Below are 19,658 nucleotides of genomic sequence, written 5' to 3' on the forward strand. Positions count from 1 at the left end.
TACACAAAAATACTCCAGACATGCAGAGAGAAAGGAATTTTAGCTAGAAGTCTGTTTCTCTTTGGCAGCATTTTGTAACTTTAGTAGGAATGCTGGATATCATCGCCATGATAGTGGTAACAACAGTTAGCTTAAAAAGTTAACCACCAGTATTGGTCAATATGAAAATTTATTCCATATTCAAAGCCGATATACAGAACTGGGAAAAACCTTAAGGCATGTTTGGACCAAAAATTAAGGCTGCATTAAGACGTCAGTAATCCTGCCCAAGGGCACCATTGGGTGGAAAGGAGGATTGACACAACCCCGGCTGTGCTCTGGATGTCCTTGCCTATTACCAGAGGCATGTGAAAATAGTCTGTTGAAAAAATAAAGTCCACACCTTAAGGGCCTGGATGTGGGGAGTAAGCACAGCCCAGGGTACCTTCTGGGCAGGTAGGAGGTTTTCCAAGAGCTCCTGATCGTGCTGTGAATGTTCCAACATCCAACATCCACAGGGGTAATATGCAAGGCTTCTTCATTATTAGAGAAGAACTGAAGTATTTTGGAGGACAGGCAAAATGTCTTCAAGAACTTTTATCAAGTGTAGTTGCCCTTTTGATGAAGAATTGTGTAAGTGTGACCTGAATGAATGAGAACCCACACGGACTCATTTCTACTTTGGTTTTCAAAGACAGTCGGTTTGCACTATTTTTCAAAGTCAGGTTTACTAATTAGGTTTTACAGTGTGTACTCACAATAACTCACACCTCATATTTTAACATTATCAAAACAGTCACACTATGGTCCAACAGTGACAGTTGATGCTCAGCTAAAATGTAGTTTAACAACATAAATAAAAAATCAGTACGTCTTCTAATGCACACATTAGCGAGACATAAAGCAACACAACATTCTGCAATCTTCTTATCACACCAATCAAAGGCGCTATTTATTTTTGTGAACTCCAACTTTTATTTAAACATTACACAAAACAGCAATGATGAAATTGAATGCACATTATATTTGCTACATCAAAAAGATCAATTGTTTATATTAATATTAAAGAAACTATCCTTGGCAAGAGTTAGTAAAATATTTTAAGATACCTTCAGTTGTTATCATACTGTGATAAACTCTCAATTTTTAGTTTTAGTTTAACCTTAATTTAAGAAATACCTTCAAGCTTTAACTTTGGTTCCTCCAGCAAAAAAGAGGAGACATCATGCTTTTAATTTCCCGTTGCCAACAACTGAACTTGTTCACAAAAAATGTGTCATTCATACAACATGTATAGCTGAGGTCTCAGTGGAAGAAATAAAATAACCCTGTACAACACAGCTAAACTCATTTCCAAAAGGCCTCAGTGTTAGAAGTAGTAAATACTGTCAAAGCAACAATAAATAACCTTTAAAACGCTGTGAAATAAATAACGTTTGTTTCCGTAATGTTAAATATGTATTATTGATATGTTAGTAACACATAGCAGAGGTAGACACTTAGAGTACTCTGTACAGCTGTACAGTATGTTGTTAATAACTTACTGGCAATGGATAATAAAAAGTCAACAGTGTCATGTTCAGAGTGACAGACGTTACATCTTCAATCATTTAACTTCACACTCTCCAAAAAATACTTCAAAGCCATGACACACTCACGTTATCTCTCACACACACATTCGTCATGGCCTCAGATTGCTGACAGTACTTAGGTAGGCTGGCAGGTGTGTTCAGTCACCTTCCCAGTACAAGATAGCTGAGACTGATTGACACGAACAGTGCTGCAGGAGGTAAAACAATAAAAAAGCTCAGGGATGTGACTTGAAATAAGCTTTTATAATGACATGTTTGAATATGTTCTGCAAGCGTATTAAAGTGTGTGTTACCTGTTGCTTCTGTGTGCAGCTTGGTGCCATCAGGGCTGGTCACTTTACATGAAATAAACGTTTTTCTGCCCTCCTGTTTGTCTATAGAGGATTCCATCACCACAGTGCTGCCCAGCGGGATGGGGCTTAGGGATGAGACAAGTGTTTGGTAAGGCAAAAACTTATAGTGTAGCTTAACAGTCTCACAGTGTTATAATGTTTATGATTCTGCTTATTGTCAAAGCACTTTGTAAACTTCTGTTTTTAAAGGTGCTATACAAATAAAGTTATTATTATTATTATTATTATTATTATTATTATTATTAATGTTGGCTTTACTGATGTTTTTCTTTAAATCAAAGGTTGGGATTAAATCTGATGAAAAAACTCTTGGCTATCCATGTGAAGCAAGCTAGATGCTGACCTCAACTGTGAATATCTCATTACAGACCTGTTAAAAACTTGCATATGCAGAAGGACACGTCACATTTTATTGTTTATCTAAACAAATACTGAATTCACTGGACAATATATAACAAAACAAAGTATTTTTCCTGTACCTGCGGTAGTTGATGTTAAGGTTGGCTGTCATAACAGCTCCAGAGAGAGACGCAAGACACCCCGTCACAGTATCAATCATGGTGGCTATTGCCCCCCCGTGGACATGTCTGGAAGCACACACAGTGTAAATAATCCAACTCAGAGTTTAAGAGTGTGGTTTGTTTTAAGAGGAGATTTAAAGTAGGTTCTTACGAGGCTATTCTTTAATTCAGTTTAGCATTTTTATTTCATTTCATTTTCAACACTGAAAGTATTGAGACAGACTGGGAATTAGCCTAAGGGAAAGACCGATCATAGGGGAGATAAGACATGCAGCACAATTCAGTGACATGAATCAAATTAAGGACCTTGTGCTTTTATGCTATGCACTTTTATAGTCCCCTTTTTCTCCTTACAACTCTTTTTTAGACAAGAAATACAAATTTATATTGACAAATAAATTTACAATGCAGTACATTACTTTATAAGATTACTTTATGTAGAGCAGTAGCTGTAACGTCCAATTTTTTCATTAAAATGTTTTAATTAGTTTAAAAATGATTAAATCTGTATTGAGTATTTTAGATGAGCTCTTTCATTATCTCTGATATTTCCAACTGTTTCAAAGGCAGAGAAATTCTTAATCTTCATGATTGTAACAGGATGTGTCTGCCATTACAAGGCACATGTTTATCACTGCTGTGGAAACACTTGATGTCAAGTCAAAGATCGCTACAATCCCTGTGACCCTAACATCATCTTTTATTGTTGCTTTGATTGAGTGATTCCTTGTAGTGCAATTTGTGTGCAGTGACAATGTAATGTCCCATTGTTGAAAATTTAAGTCACTTTCATGACTGTATTGAAAGCTTTCCAAAATTATCCAACTGTCCAAAGTTATACTACTCTGTGTGGCGTTCCATTTCATTGTGAAATGAAGACGAGATTTACTGTGATGATGATCACATGATATGGTGATATAAATCCCAAAAATTCAACGCTGTTAAATAGATATGTTACATATGCATCAACATTTCAAGAAATAAAGGTTTGAAATATTTCACTCTTTGTGTAATGAGTCTACATAATATATGGGTTTCACTTTCTGAAATGAGGGACAAAAAAGATTGAACTTTTTCATGATATTCTAATTTTTTGAGATGTACCTGTACACTAACTTCCTGTTCCTGACCTTTGGATAGGGATGAGTAAATCTGCGCCAACATGTCAGATACCTGCCGAGCCAAATCAAAACAAAGCTTTGGGTGCCTCATTTCAGTACAGCTATGCCCCAAAGTGCCCGCCTGCCAGTCCAACTGGAGGGCAAAAAAATCTCTCACGAGATTGACGTAGTTTATGTAGGCCTACACTTGTTTCATTTCAGCACAGCATAACGTCTCTTATCCATTATGCTGTCTCAAGCAATGTTCCTGCTCTGTTGGCGTCTTCTTTCAGTTAATTTAGCCCAGTCTTTACAGTGTTTAGTTTTTCTTATCCCATGCCTAACTGGCGTCTTTTAAAGATATTTCTCTGAATTATTTGGGCCTACAGTACTGTCAGTTTTTAGTCACATGCTGTCTTCAGTGTAATGTTTGACTTGCATGTCGCTCTTATGGTGCAAAAATAGTATTGTTGGTGTTGATAAATCTGTTTCTGTTTCAGAGAAATCTCTCTTTCATTTAATTCACAGCGGACATCATTGATGAGCAATGGCCTTTAATGAAGGAGAATGTGGTGCACTGCGTAGTCTACTGGCAAGCTAATCTCAACAGAAAAGATATTCAATGAGCGATGAAACAAAGCAGAAACTTTAAGCACTACCTCCTGGCCTTCTGTTAGTTACTTGGATTTGTCAGTCTCTATAGGAAACATTTATAAAGGTGTAAAAGCAAACAGAGATGCTCACTTTATGATTTAAATGTACTTGGAAAAATGAATGTATAAATTTATAAATTAATCAAAGTAGCATCAACAAATAAGTACTCAAAAATTTTAAGTGAATAGAGGGTAGATTCCTAGTAGAAATTGGGGTGGGGTAACAGTCAATTTAAAAAAAAAGTATTAATCATGTGAATTTGTTCAAAGTTTTTTTAAATTTCAAAATTCAAAGTATTTCTCAGTTTAGAGTTTAGAGTTGTCTTTGCAATTATAAAAGTATTTTTTAATATTGTTGGTAATTATCAATTATTTTCCCTTCTAAAAGGATTGATTCAGGCAATGTTTTGGCACAGGCAAGTTTTAAAAGTATCAATTTAGCACAGTATGCCAAATGAAACCAACCCTTCCTTAAATACCTGACAGTACCAGCTAACCAACAACTGATTATCACCATCCAAGTGTTTAAGTGAATTAATCAACAATAAATGCAAAACAAACTATAATACAACACAATAAACAATCACAGACATACACAGTGGCTCCTACACTGTGCATTTAAACAAACCCTACAGCAGCAACCGCTCTCTCACCCTGGTGGTCCCTCCAGTAGGTGTCCGGCCTGCATGATGAGCACACACTTCTGCTCCTCTTTGTTGATGAACAAAACGTACTCAAATCCTGCCCCCGGTTCTCTGATGTTCCGAGAGAAAAGACGAGCTTTTGACTGGATCAACTTACTGAGATAAACTCCACCTGAGAGAAAAAGAAAACCACAAGTTAACTCTCTGAAGCTAACATGGTATCCTCGCACTGAAGAAACACAGGGGGCATAAAGACATGGTTGTAAGGTATCAAACACTTTTGAATAAAGATCTTAATTGATATAAATGAATAATACAAATTTAAAGTGGTATCAGTGCTCTAGATGGCATTTAAAAAACAAAGCAGAAAAACCCAAACAGAAATTACAATCTAAGGTTATAATACTCAAAGGGTCTGTAAGCACAGCCCATATTTTTTGGCACTAGCTGAGCTCATTTTCAATACAAAGCCACGTTATTTTTGTCACTGCACTCAAAGCTCTCTCAGTTAAAAACAGTCCAGCTATTGGAAGAGCATCGCACTCGTTAATCCCACTTCTACCACAGTGACCATTCAAATGCAGGGGCAGGACTTATGTTACCAGCTATGTCAACAGCAATGGCGATGGAAATAATGATCTGATTCATCTTTTTAAGGGTAAAGTTTCCCTGTCTACAGCCAATGCTAATGTCAGGAGATAATTTCTTTACACTGTTTTCATGTTTTCTTAGTGATATTTCCTTGAATGAAGAAATGTATAACACAAACGGAGCCAGTTAAAAAGGTGTTACAGATTCTACTCAATGAAGCAGAAGTCAGCTTTCGTAAGCTAACAATAAGCACCGGTGAGAAGTGTCCTGAACCTGAGGTTGTGGGCGATAAAGACAGCAGCCGTGGACACAGGCCCAAAGTGAAAATATATTTTGAACAAGAAATAAGCATTTGTACCAAAATATGAATAAAGTTGCAAGATGGAGAACTGGAGTGGTGTAAGTCCATAGGTTCATCATCATTTCTTTCCGTCTCTTCAAAAAAAAAAAGCATCAAGTACAGCACTGTCAAAGTATGTCCTGGCTAAAACATCCCACTAAATCCACTGAAATAAAACATTTAAACCCCTGGATTTTTGATCCCCTGATTTGACTACTATGGTGATATTATTCCAAAAAAAAAAAAAAAAAAATTATTTATTTATTTTTAAAGCAGAAACACACAGATTGCATTTTTACCTGGCGCATGCTTGAGGATGCGGTTGTAGTCTGGCAGTCTCGTCCACGGTCCGTCCTTCTTCTCTCCCCCCTCAGTCACCTGCTCACATAAGCTGCTATAATGCTCATACAACTGCATCATTTCTGGACCCCAAGAGGAGTTTGGCAAGGCCAGGTCCCGGGGCTTGAAAAAAGGAAACGTCAGTGCCTGCAAACAGAGAAATGCTTCAAATCATCATCTGCTATTTTTTGAGTTAGGGAGGTGAGGTTGACAAAATTTTCAATATATATTTTTTTGAACAACATGTTTTAAACACTGCAATGTGTTATTTTAATGCTCTACACAGTATCTCAAAGTACCACAGCTCTAAAAACAAAAAAATCTATTTTGTAAGACAAGTGCAAATGAATTTATCAGAAATTTGTAAGCACATTAGCTTACACTGTCTTAACTGAAAAAATACATAGGCAACATTTTGGTACTGAGATACTGCCAGGTTATTTGTGCAATTTTTATAGTGTGTAGGAATTTGCATGGATTTTCTGATCATTATTACTGTGTGCTCTACTCTTCTATTTTAGTTGCTGTGGTATCAAAACTATTATTAATAAGTCATGTTAATACGATTTATATTGTTTCATTTCCACTAATATCATACTGAAGATCAAAATTCTGGTGTCATGACAACCCCAGTCAACAGTTTAAAGCCTTTGGAAACCAACTGTGGTAAGTTTACTAAATTATAAAGGAATACAGGTTCTGGGCTCTGTATCATAGAGCACTCAGAACCATCACATAAGGCTCTCACTCATCTTTGGTCTACGCTGGTTGATCCAACTAAAGAGTGTATTTTATCTCTGCTTCTTTCATACGTGTAAATCTATTGGAACTTGCAATCCTTGCCCCCAAGACCTTGTCTTCTGCCTATCCTAAAGGCCGGGACTAAACTGGAGTAAAGGTCATGTAAGTTTGCTGCTGCTAGTTCTTGGACAATCTTACAAAAAGGCCTAGCTTAAGTAACTGATCTCATTTGATTCTTTTAAAGTGAATGTGAATTAGATTCTGAATTAGGTGATATATCATAGCATTCAATATATCATATTCATGTATCTTGTACCATAGTTGTATTTACAGCCGACTGCCAGAAACTTGAAATTTGTTGCTACATGAGTTAGGAGAAAGAGAAAGTCTTAATCTTATCTTGCTATTCATGGTTGAACAAGGGTGAAGTATATACAAATAAAAGCATGGTAAAAATGTAACATTTGTCAAGTACATACTCTTATCTTTTCCATGTCTTTGACTCTTAATACCTTTTGCACAAGTCAGTCATACAATTCTGTCATAAGTGAAGTTTGCCATTGACAAAGCATTATATATTTTTAATTTTAATAGCTACATCTGTAAAATAACATGCAATCTAATCCAACTGCTGAGTCATGAAATTCTACCTTCAGTTAGTAAGACTTTGTATTGACACTCAGTGGAGGAAAATTCTCTACGCTTTAACATAAATCCTAATCATTTTTAAGGCAAATTTTCTGCTGAATAACTCAAGCATGGCATTGCTCCCTTTGAATGATGTAAAAATCTATGAACCTAAAGGTGATTCAACATCTCGAGACAGAAGGTAACTGTGAAGAGCTATCTGTTTCACCTATGACATAATACCTGACAGGTTCTCTCTCTCCCCCTGGGCATATGGTTAGACTTTTACCTGTGTTTGTTTTCTTTGTTTGCCCCTCTTAGCTGTGTAGACAGCACTACTGTGTTTACTCATTTACATACTTTGACATGGTCTTTTAAGCTTATATTTGGTTTATCAAAATTTCAGTTCTGGTTCATGAATGGTCTTTTCTTCAACATTCCCTCAAGCCAGGCTGTGACACACCTCACTCTTTCATGGTATATCTAGCTCACTGAAAGGTTTGTGTTAAATCAAGGCCTTTTGCAGCAACTGTTGCCTTGATTTTCTTACAGCAGTAAAATATCCAGAATATTTAAGCATACAGAAAAAGAATATAGCCTACTTTTGTACATGTAATCCCACTGCATAGGAAGTATATGGTTAATGTGTTGTATATAAGGTTGTATTTAGCTAAGATGTTACTGATGCCTAGCAAAATATGGAAGCCCTAAGGGGGCATGTATCCATACACTTTAACTTTTCTTTTTCCCATTATTTGGAATTTAAAAAAGTAAATCGCACTTGTTTTCTCAAGATCTTCTTGACTTATTTATTTTGTTAGTGTGGGCATTTTTATAAGGGCTGCGCAATTCATGTAAAAATTCAGATTGAACTGCAAACAAATTGACAAATTTCAATCCTTCAAACTCATTTCAAAAAGTAAGGAATGATAATGAATAAAGACACAGACTTCAGCTGACGTAGGTCTGTTGGTCTAGCCTGAAACTCAACAAACTTATTTGTTTGTAGGCAAATATTTACAGCTGATATAGGCAGATTTTTATAGCCAAAATATCAGCAGTAAATATCAGCAGAAATTTAGATATCTGCAGATACCTATAATTCACTGTTAAAGCTAAAATCTGCTGATACAGATATGCTGATAATATCAGGCATCCCAGGATTCTCGGGTGTCAACAAATTGACTCAACACCACCAGAAAACCAGTGTGGTTATTCTGAGATACAGAGTTAAATAAAATAATAATAATAATAATTTTACTTGAAGTGAAGTATATCGGCTAAGGGCTTCAGCACTATTGTATGAAATGTGTTTTCAAACTGCCTCCTACAATGTTTGTAAAACATAGTGTAAAATAAAATGTATGGATGCGTTTCATCTCTGGGGCGTCTGTGTAAATGCATACAGTTGCAGTAGAAACAGCTGTAAGTATGATGAAATCCAGTCAAACACAAATAAAAGCAAAAATCTCAATAACAAACTCAAATATTCTTTCTTATAGATATAGGCCAACATAGTAATGTTCCCATTAACTGTTTAGTCATAGTGCAAAACAATACGATTTTGTGCACACCCTCTCCAGTTCCATTCATAAAATAAACTGTGAAAATAAAATGAGTAAATCAAAAATAAGGCAGCCCATGAAAACGTCCTCCTAAAAAGCTCAATATTGACACTTTGATGTTATAGAGTTCATTTTTAGTTTAAGGATAAATTTAACAGCTATTTTAGGTTTGATATTTAATTAAGTAACAAAAAGCTTGATACCTTAATATGTTTTAATACCACAAGCACTGAAATTGCATGGAGTTATTTAATGACTGAAAGTAATGAAACACATGGATGCTTTAGAAAAACATGCAACATATTTCATTTGACTGCACAGGAAAGAAATGAGGCCATCAAAATAATCCAGAAAACTCCTACTTACCGTCTGAATTGGCAACTTTAATGTAAACAGAGTCAAATAAGGATATGTTGACAACTAAAAACAACAATTATCTATTATTGAGAGTCTAGGACTTCCACTTCTGTGGCCTTTGTATTCAGTCCAGCATTGATATTATAAGACTTTTTCTAGAATCTTTTTGAAATTCAAATCCTGATTTACAACCATGATAATGTTGATAATAATGCATTCATTGCACCGGTGCTCTACACAGGCTAACTGAAACAATCACTGAGCTGAGAAACATCCATGTAGAGAAAACCTCACTCACAGGTCAATTCAAGCACTTTCCTCCCAACATTTCAGAGTACGTACCGCCATGCTCCGGACAGATGGGCTCCTCAAAGGAACGCTGTAAATCGGATGCTTGATAGACCATGTGGCTGAGAGAGTTACCAGGCGTCTAAAATCCTTCAATATCCTATCGAGGCTCCTTGCCATCTCTTCACTTTCTTAAATAAGGGTAAATATTTCTGTCACAGCTGCCTGTATTCTAATGAAGATAACTGATGTAACAGGCAGGTAGCTAGTGTAACACGTTGTAATGCAGTTGCCCGGCGACTCTGCAAGCTAATGTTAGCTGACAGCGTCACAACAAAACTACACTAGTCTCTACAGGTAACAGCTATAAGTGCGTAACGTTATCTATGAAAATATTGATAATCCTGGTAAAGACCAGCTAGAATTATTTCGCCGGTGACTTTCATGTGTCATCTGATCAAGCGGAGTAGCTACCATGGCGTCATTCTGGTCACGTGATCACGCTTTGACTTGTGATTGGTTGAGGAAGATGACTGTGCATATCCCAGGGAGGTAGCCACACACTCTAATGAGTAGGCTACTGGAAATTGTAGTGAACAAGATATTTTTGCATGCTGGATAAGTTGATCACATTTCTTCGATATCGTTTATTTGTTAAAATAATAATAATAATAATAATAATAATAATAATGATAAAGTCTGTTTTAAACACTTATTTAACGTTTATATGGTCATATTTATGTAATGTCGTTACGTTGGATGTAGCTGTTGTACTGAATTTCTTGCAAAGCATTAATATCTATCTATCTATCTATCTATCTATCTATCTATCTATCTAATCTAAGGGTTTTTTTTTTCAGTTTGACTTTGCACTAAACAGGAAGATCGGTGGTTAAAGGTACAGTGTGTAAAAATGGGACTATCAAAATCTAACAGTCAATTCTGGAGTGTGATGCTCATTTCTCTGGTGATAACTGTGGGAACCAGTGAAGTTTGAAAATCAATACATGCTTAACTGTTATTTGGTTCCTTCTATGGTGCCATAGAAACAGGCAAAATGCAAAAATCCAAGATAGCAGCGTCCTTGGAGGGGACCCTCCCTATTTATGAATAAAAGGCTTATTCTGAGTTAATTTAAAACATAAATTTAAAAAATGTGTTATCAGATGTCAACACTAATTTAGATCAATCTACTTATAAATGTTATGTTTCATTTTAACCAAGCTTGTTTTGCTAAATGCTAATAGGCTAAATATTACACACTGCACTACACACACTTAACGAGATAAAAATGTATAGCCATAGTTAAGTCTACAGCATGTATCAGCTGTGATATTAAGACTTAGTTTTGTCTGATGGTTTCAATCAGTCATATCTGCTGGACTACATTAAATGTACATTTGTAAAAGTCTTTATAAGGGTGCATCCCCCCCCCATACTTTCATGCCAGGAGTTGTTTACAAATTTAGCCACCAATACTTGAATGCAAAAGTTCTCCATTTGTAATGCTACATTATCCATTAATGTCCTATCCAAACAGCCTCACTGGTTTGTAGTTAATTCAGTAACAATGCATTTAAATGTCAATTCTACTTTCTATGCCAAAGTCTTCTAGGAAATAATAAATAAGTGAGAAAGGCAACCTTATATTGCTCTGAATTTACTTAAGTGCTATAGCCTTAAAGCAGACATTAAATTGGTCAGGACAAAATTTAACTAGATGTCTCTTCCTGAGTTTTACACCAAATGTAACAATATCTCTGCATGCTTCCCTGTTGTTTTTAATTTTCAGAAAATGGTTCAATCAATAAAGTTCAACTTTAAGGTACTTAAAGAACTTAATCGAATAACTGAAAACACACTTAAAGTTTGTCTTAACTGTTCAGATGAAGTTCAAAACAAAACAGGAAACACAAAAAGGGACACAAGTTTAGTAACTGTCTAAAATTATAGTGACACCATCAATGTTAACCATTTGTCCTCACTAGAGGGAGCTAGAGGCTCATGCCATTAAAGGTACACATCAGCACAAGGTTTCTAATGTGTAGCTGTTGTATACCGTGACTTTAAAGCACAAAATATTTGATCCACTTCACATTAGGAAGAAAAACAACCTTCGCTAAAAGCAGTCCCTAAAGTAATCAGAGAACACCAGATAGATCCAGAAAGATAGAGATTGTCCTATTTTTGGATTAACATATTTTTAATAATGTATTTAAAAATGTTTCAAGTTGCACTTTCTGATGTTTAACCATGGCACATGTTCATAAAGCATAATTACACTGTTTCGATTCATTCAACCCATTCGGTTATCAAATTCCCCTAACCACACATTAAACAGCTGTCTGCACAGCCTCCTTGTTCCCTTGCAGTCTTTCAGGGTTAACCAGGCACTGTGACAGGAGAAACTTGCAGTATGCCGCTCTGGCTATGGAGCAATACAATGCAGATTTACTGGTTTAATCAGACAGCTATTTCTGGAAATCATTTGACATGAGAGAGTTTGTTACTAAGTAAGGCTGTGACAAGTATCAGTAGGGAGAAAATGCCAAACCAGATCCCACAAACAAACACAAATTTTAAAATGGTATGTAACATATTTTCTCACCCTGTGATGTCTGTGCAATTTAATGTACATTACTAAAAAAAAATACTTCTTATCATAAAGAATCAGGTTGTAAACACGTCAGTGTATTTGACTGTTTCTTCAGGCATGATAATCCTCTTTTTCAAACAGCTCATGGGGATGTTCATTTATGAGAAGTGGCTTTATTGTGAAGTTTCAGTAATTCCACATAGCTTCCTGCAAAGATGACCAAAAGAGAAGACAAAATTATTCCACAGTCCTAATGCTTTATCAAGTCTAACTATGCCAGTTGTATGGTCTTGATGGCTGTGTAGCTATATTGTTGAAACAGCAAGGCCTGGTTCACTCTGATGTTGCAATCTAAATTTGCTGCTGGGATCTTACCGTGCTTCCTCCTTTGATGTATCTGCAAAGGCACAAACAGCTTTGTCTCTATCCAAAATCTGCTGTTTCAAGCTCTGAATGTCTGCCTCAGCCTTCTTTTTGGCTTCTTCATGATCAGCTGGGGAAAAAACAGCAAAAACAGAGAAAAGCCTGATTATATGGCGCAAACAAGGCAAGAAGTCCCATATTCCTTTAATTTAACGATCATACATGAAATATTAGTTGCAGCAAACAGTTTAGATTTAATCTTTTTTTATGAAGCAGTGTGCAAACTAGTGACTGAAACCAGAGGCAGTTTACGTGCAGCTCTGTGGGCTGTAGCTGATCTTAAATTGTCAAAATGTATGTGGAATGATATCAAAGCGCTCTGAGGACATGCATTGATATTAAAGCTGTCAACTTGAAAAAATTAATCGCAATTAATCTTAACTATAACTGTACTTTGTATTTAACCCCTTAAAGCCTGAAAAGACAAATTATAGCCAGAAAATTCTAATTTTTTGGAACTGAAATGTTTATTTCACTTTCTACTGAAATCCAAAAAAATCTAAATTTTCATTCAATTTAACATATATATATATTTTTGTATCTCATTTGATACATTAAGTGTTTTTGGTAACTGATAATCCACTTAAGGCATTTTTATCATTTATCAGATTGTATTCAGAAGGATTTTTTAGTAATTTATGATCATAAAAGTATGTATCAAATATGATACAACAGGCTTTAAGGGGTTAAAACAGTTTTAGTTTCATTTTGCTGTCTTACGCTGGGTTCCATTTACTTTGGATGTCAGAGCTGGGAATGACATCACACCAGAGTTGATATCCAGGTTTCTGAGTTGGAATTTGGGGTTCAGGGGGCATTCATGATGATGAATCAGACTGGTAATTCAGAAAATTGGAAGTCTGAGATAAACTGGAATGCACCATTAAACTAAGGGTAATTAGCTTCCTGTTCAGAGAAGGACCTGCTTTTATTTTGAAAGGAACTTCAGGTAGATCAAAGGTTATGACACAAACTTAACCACGGAGAAAGGTGAGGGTAAATGGGTAAAATGTTTCATATGATAAGGTGTAGATGGCTTTGACTTGTCCATTGAGCTGGCTAAGTTTGTTAAACTGAAATAAGACATTAAGCAGCATTTATGCACTTGTTTACATCACTTTGGCTTAACCAAATTGTACTGAAGGAGACAAAGTATCGATTTATGCCGTTATAAATATGCACTAATTATTGGCCATAATTGCATCACAATTGATGCACAAATGCTGACAGCTCAGATTTATACATTTAATTGCACTCTGTTCTCCTGTGATGTTATAAGTAAACTTTAGTTGATTTCTTGGGATCTCTATTTGTCTCTTGAGTTATTCTTTATTATGAGAATTCCAACTTTTTTATCCCAAGATTGTAAGATAAGTAAGATAAAACAACATGAATTTCTCAATTATCACAAAAAAGAACAAATAAATAAATAAATAAACATTTAAAAAAAGAAAATGTGTAGATGATGGATATCCTCTTTGGACTTCCCTATGTAAAACTCTGCTATTCTACTATAAAAAAATATTCTTTAATGGTGCAAGATGGATTTATATCAGAAACTAAAAACAGCATTTTTAGTTAAAAGGCTTGATTTACCCATGTTAAGTTTTATCACTCTTTTTCCCCTAGATCAGTTTTGTAACAGCAAAAAGCACTTTACAGAATCACAATGAAGACTAGCCACACAGGGCTGACAAAAACAGAGTAGAATTATGAACAAGTTTGCCATGATGTCAGATTTTTAAACTTTTGATACAGTCCTTGTATAAAAGAAACAATATCAGCACCTGTTTACATGCAAAAAGTGACAAAAAGTCCTTGTCACACAGATATTGGCCAGTTTCTTGTTTTTATTTGAATTAGTACTTTACTGTTCAATCAGTCATTGAAACTACAGATTGCATTGCTCTAAAACACGTGGTACTGAAAAAGTAATGAGGTATTGATTATTTTCCATCATAATAAACACTTCTTACCTCTGAGTTGGGCAATGACCTTAGTCTTCTCTGTCTTCATGTCCACAATTTTTCCCTAGGAACACAGGTGAAGTATTAGTCAGCAGATGAATTGTAGCATAAAGACAAAAACAGCAGTGGGGGCAAACATGTGGATGCACTTGAGGGGAGTGGGGTGTGGTGGTGGCTTTCATGCCACTAGACATCAGGTGCAACCTTTTGGCCGTTATCTTGATTCAGAGGTCTGATGTTTGACTGTCTGGCAGTGTAACAGGAGGCTGAGCCTGCAGATGAGCTGGTGTGTGCGTGTCATACCTTATCCTTGTTACAGGCCCTCAGAACGTCCTCAGAGTTCCTTGTTGACGATGCTATTTCTTCATTCTTCTGCTTCACACTTCCTACCCGTCTGTTGGCGTCGTCCAATGTTCTCGTTAACGTGTCGATATTGGCTTTCATCTCGATGATGGCTGCCTCTTTCCTCTTGACCTCCATCGTGTTTTGTTCCATGCGGTGTTTCACCTCACGTAGGTTCATTTCCTGACGCACAGCTTGGACAATCAGTGCGACCATGAAAACCGCGCTCAGGACGGTTACCACTACCACGAGCTTCATCTCGGCGGCTGCGTGGAGATACTGGACCTACTGGAGCAGACAAGCTGCCGGATCACTTGTTGCTCATTCCGAGTGTCTGTCCTGGCCGCGCGCGTCACTCCCCTCCTGCGTTTTTCCTGTTCGACGTCTGTTGGCACCGTGTTTGTAACCTGCTCTACCTGCTCAACAAGCTGGGCGTGACCATCCACCTGTTGTCTCCTGAGTCTGTCAAACTTCTGCTCCCGGAGACACGCAAACATTTGTGCCGGATTTGCAGAGTGAATGGTTTAAATAAGGATATGTGTATGTAGATATGGATTTCAAACCGGAAACCTTTCATGCTACTGTAGATTAACTGTAGGCTACAATAAACACAACTTCACACTTATATAAAACAGGCTGATGAAAAGATTATACACTGAGAAATAATAATCATACACACAATTGTTTGTTTGTTAAACAAGAAGTTTGAAAATTTTACCACTGCTTTATATATTACTGTAAAATTTATAAACGACAACAAAAATACGGAAATACTCGTTCAAAATAAAATCGGATTTAACTCCCGGTTAGGTTCAGGGTAAGGGTCAAGGTAAGGCTTAGGACAGGGGTGTCAAACTCAATCACATTCTGGATTCAGGTCTAACCTGAGGGCCTAACAGGGTCACCTTTAAACCAGAAACTGTCAACCTCATTTCACCAGTAATAAAATTTGGAAAAAACAAACTTATGATAAATGATTTTAACCTTTAAAAAGTTAAAAAGAAAAGTTTAAAGGCTCACAATCCGAGAAAAGTCAATTTATTAGTTCAAAAAGCTCAAAAGACAAAAATATTAGAAAGTCAAAGTCGTGAGTTTAAAAGGTCAAAATATGAAATAAAATTTATCATCATGAAATTAAAAGTCAAATATGGTTCAAAATTTTAAACTGTGAGTCTAAAAGGTCAAACTATGGGATTATGAAGTCAAAGTATGGAGTTAAAAATATGAGATAAAATACAAAATAATTGGTTAAAAAGGTCAAAATATAAATCAAAAAATACAATTATGAATCTTAAAGCTCAAAATATTATATGAGAAGTCAAAATTATGAGTTGAAATGTTCAAAGTATGAAATAAAAAGTCAAAATCCTAAGTTTGAGTCCTAATTGTGAGATGCTAAATTGAAAACATGAATTTAAAACACAAATTAATTTCTTTTCCCACATTCCTTACTTCTTACCCTAAATATTTTTACTCCTTACTTTTTCAGGTTTGATGACTTAACAAGGATGTCTTAAATCATCAAGGATACGTTCACATTTTTATACTTGAGGAAATCTGCAGACCTCAGACTGATGGGCCAGTTAGAACAGAAATATGAGATCATCCTACGGGACGGATTTAACTGTTCCACGGGCCGGATTTGGCCCCCGGGCCTTGAGTTTGACACCCCTGGGTTAGGATATCTAAAGGTAAAAGTCAAAAACCTGACCTGCAAAACTCTTGATAAAGCTGAGTAAACAGTCCATTTACAGGGGAATAAAACCTCATCCTTCATGAGAACACTAACATAGTTAAGGCCTCCCATCCTAGGTTAGCTTTAGCTACATTACCTATGTAGCTATATTAGCTTTGGCTACATTTGCTTAAGCTCATGAAAACCATCTAATGTAGTTAAGGCTACAGCTAAAAGCTATGTTATCTACATGACTAACAGGGCTACTTAGTTAATGTAACTGAAGCTAAATAACATATCTTACGTTCTCCCCATATGTTGCTATATCGACACCTCCCACACTGGGTTAGTTTTAGCTACATTACTATGTAGATATATTAGCTTTGGCTACATTTGCTTAAGCTCATGAAAACCATCTAATGTAGTTAAGGCTAAAGCTAAAAGCTATGCTATCTACATGACTAACGGGGCTACTTAGTTAATGTAACTGAAGCTAAATAACATATCTTACGTTCTCCCCATATGTTGCTATATCGACACCTCCCACACTAGGTTAGTTTTAGCTACATTACCTATGTAGATATATTAGCTTTGGCTACATTTGCTTAAGCTCATGAAAACACTCTAAGGTAGTTAAGGCTAAAGCTAAAAGCTACGCTATCTACGTAACTAGCTACATAGTTAATGTAACTGAAGCTAAATAACATAGCTTTAGCTACAATACCTATGTAGCAACATTAGCTATGGCTATGTTTGCTAAAGCTCCTGTTGCTAAAGGTTAAGCTGTAGCAACAAAGCTAAAGTGAGCCACTGTTTGCATTACTACTTGTAAGGTTTATACACAATAATAAGAACGGATTAAAGATTTTGAGTCGGTGTGCAAACATAATTGTCACTTCTATAGATTTCATGTCTTTTTTTAGTGCAAAGGCCTTTACTGTTCTATTTTTAGTATCTTCATATTTGAACTTTACTGAGTAGACCTATTTTCTATGAGTTAAAAAAGGATTTTTGGATTTTTTTGAAGTACCTAGTTCTTCACAAATCAAAGATAATGATGTGTATCAATAAGCAAAATGTATTTTAAATACTTCTTAAAATGAAGAATAATCTCAATTTTACTTTTTAGAAATGCCTTTATACGTTTTCCTTCTAAACACAATGAAACACAATTTAAACCTATGGGTCCCAGGGGGCTGGAGCCTATTCCAGCAGTCATCGGGTAAGGCGGGGTACACCCTGGACCGGTCACCAGTCAATAGCAGGGCTACAATAAACACGGTAGATAAAAATATAAATAATACCGTGTATCACTCCAAAATACGCCCGAAAACTCTTGATAAATACCAACCACAACAAACTTTCAATAATCCATCAGTTATCACAAAACCAACAAATTATTGTGATGAGATGGACAAAGCCGACTGTATTGCTACTAGTCACATAATTTTATTTGTTTGATAAAAGACTGGGCCTGAACACATTCATATATGAAATTTTGATAAATTGCACAGCAATTGCGTCATTGATTGAGGATTTCATGTCACATTTTGTAAATGGTTGGTTAAATCATGTTGTCACATCCCAAGACACTGACCTTACTCATGTTTGCAGGTTAAAAGTCTACTTGGGTCCACCAAGGAGAACTTCAGGCCAGCAATATTAGCACTGCTAACGTTAGCCACATTCTTCACTCTGTTTACTTAGGCTACTGTGATCCTGTCTTGAACAAAAAATACATCAGTTTGACTCTTTTTGGGTGCTTTCTTAACTTCGGAAAGGTTGACTAAATGCAGTTATAATTTGCATTGACTGTATGTGAAAGTATTTGCCTAGTTAGTCTATGAGTAGCCTATTTCTAGCTGCTGTCTTGAGATTTTGACTTATCAGCAGGGGCGAAGTCAGATGTTTTAAACATCTGGGGCTAAGCTCAAACAAAGGAAAGTGCAGGAGGGCTGCTCCCCATATATCTCTTGGTTGTCAGGCAGTTGTATGCACTATTTTTTACACATTTATAAACAGAAATTTAGATTTTAAATGTTAACAAATCTACACATCATTTAGGCAAAGACGAAGCAGTTCAACCTGAAAAAAATAATATATCATTCTAAAACCATGCAACGTCAAGCCTCTCAGAATGTCTGATTTGTATTTTTATGTTACGTTAAATAGGTAGGGTAGGAATTTGGTGTAAAGGTTAACAATTGACACTTCATTTTTAAAGAAAGAACACTTAAAGCAGATATGGGGTTCAAACACTGATTTATTCAGAAAATTGCTAAAAAAAATTGTATTTTTACAGTAATGTTAAACGTAAGTTTAATACTGCACTGAGTGCATAAGTTCTTCAAAAAGATGTGACATTTTATGAATATTATCAAGTTTGGCTATAAGAATTTAATTCTCATGTAATCAGTAAGGCCCAATTGTTTATCACTTTTTGCATATAAAATGTATAAACAACATACTTTTAACAAACCATGAAGACTTGGGGTTTTAGCACCTTGAGCCACCCCCTCGCTCCACCTATGCTTATTAATCTAGCTCTCTAAAGATAATTTTGATGGTTTCTCACTTACGATCCCAGAGAACACAAGTCAATAGCTGGAAATGATTATCATTTAAAACAGGACAGATTAAAATATATGAATGTATGTCCTCTTAGCGCCTATATACATTGCATTTACATCTGATATTAAGAAGACAAATGTGGAGAAATCACCAGGTTTCATTTAATTTAACCTTTTTATAGTAGACTGAAAAAAGAGCCTTCAGAATTCAAATGAATTCTAAGTCTCCTCTATAGCACATGCGCATACAAACTCTAAGGCCAGACAGCCTATTTGATTTGTTTGTGAGATAACTTTTGATGGAGGTGAGTTTGCAGGGCCATTTGTTTTTCCCCAGGTGTCATACAGGAAGAGGGCGTTTGTCAGATTTTGACAGACTCGCAGCGCTGCAGCTC

At 35.9% G+C, this 19,658-nt stretch overlaps 2 protein-coding genes across 2 annotated transcripts; both read right to left on the bottom strand.

Annotated features, from left to right (window-relative positions):
* Positions 1-901: 901 nt before the first annotated feature.
* Positions 902-10,174, bottom strand: them4 (thioesterase superfamily member 4). The gene is made up of 6 exons (XM_041792787.1): positions 9,745-10,174; positions 6,073-6,259; positions 4,852-5,014; positions 2,404-2,511; positions 1,865-1,989; positions 902-1,759 (listed from the first exon to the last, which is right to left on the bottom strand). The coding sequence occupies exons 1-6, from the start codon at positions 9,868-9,870 to the stop codon at positions 1,713-1,715; spliced, it is 756 nt and encodes a 251-aa protein (XP_041648721.1). The 5' UTR covers positions 9,871-10,174; the 3' UTR covers positions 902-1,712.
* Positions 10,175-12,134: 1,960 nt separating this feature from the next.
* On the bottom strand, positions 12,135-15,487 carry si:dkey-87o1.2 (uncharacterized protein LOC796684 homolog). Its single transcript, XM_041793844.1, has 4 exons — positions 14,980-15,487; positions 14,686-14,740; positions 12,662-12,779; positions 12,135-12,493 (listed from the first exon to the last, which is right to left on the bottom strand). The coding sequence occupies exons 1-4, from the start codon at positions 15,274-15,276 to the stop codon at positions 12,460-12,462; spliced, it is 504 nt and encodes a 167-aa protein (XP_041649778.1). The 5' UTR covers positions 15,277-15,487; the 3' UTR covers positions 12,135-12,459.
* Positions 15,488-19,658: the final 4,171 nt, after the last annotated feature.

The sequence above is a fragment of the Cheilinus undulatus genome, linkage group 8 (assembly GCF_018320785.1).
Source record: "Cheilinus undulatus linkage group 8, ASM1832078v1, whole genome shotgun sequence".
In the NCBI taxonomy this organism is placed as follows: Eukaryota; Metazoa; Chordata; class Actinopteri; order Labriformes; family Labridae; genus Cheilinus; species Cheilinus undulatus.

Excerpts from the sequence above, each read along its gene's own strand:
- them4 (XM_041792787.1), bottom strand. The coding sequence starts at position 9,870 with ATGGCAAGGAGCCTCGATAGGATATTGAAGGATTTTAGACGCCTGGTA. Across the intron at positions 1,990-2,403 it reads CTTAACATCAACTACCGCAG|CCCCATCCCGCTGGGCAGCA; the intron begins GTACAGGAAAAA and ends CTCATCCCTAAG. Across the intron at positions 1,760-1,864 it reads GCTGCACACAGAAGCAACAG|CACTGTTCGTGTCAATCAGT; the intron begins GTAACACACACT and ends TACCTCCTGCAG.
- si:dkey-87o1.2 (XM_041793844.1), bottom strand. The coding sequence starts at position 15,276 with ATGAAGCTCGTGGTAGTGGTAACCGTCCTGAGCGCGGTTTTCATGGTC. Across the intron at positions 14,741-14,979 it reads GGGCCTGTAACAAGGATAAG|GGAAAAATTGTGGACATGAA; the intron begins GTATGACACGCA and ends CTGTGTTCCTAG. Across the intron at positions 12,780-14,685 it reads GGTCATTGCCCAACTCAGAG|CTGATCATGAAGAAGCCAAA; the intron begins GTAAGAAGTGTT and ends TTTTTTCCCCAG.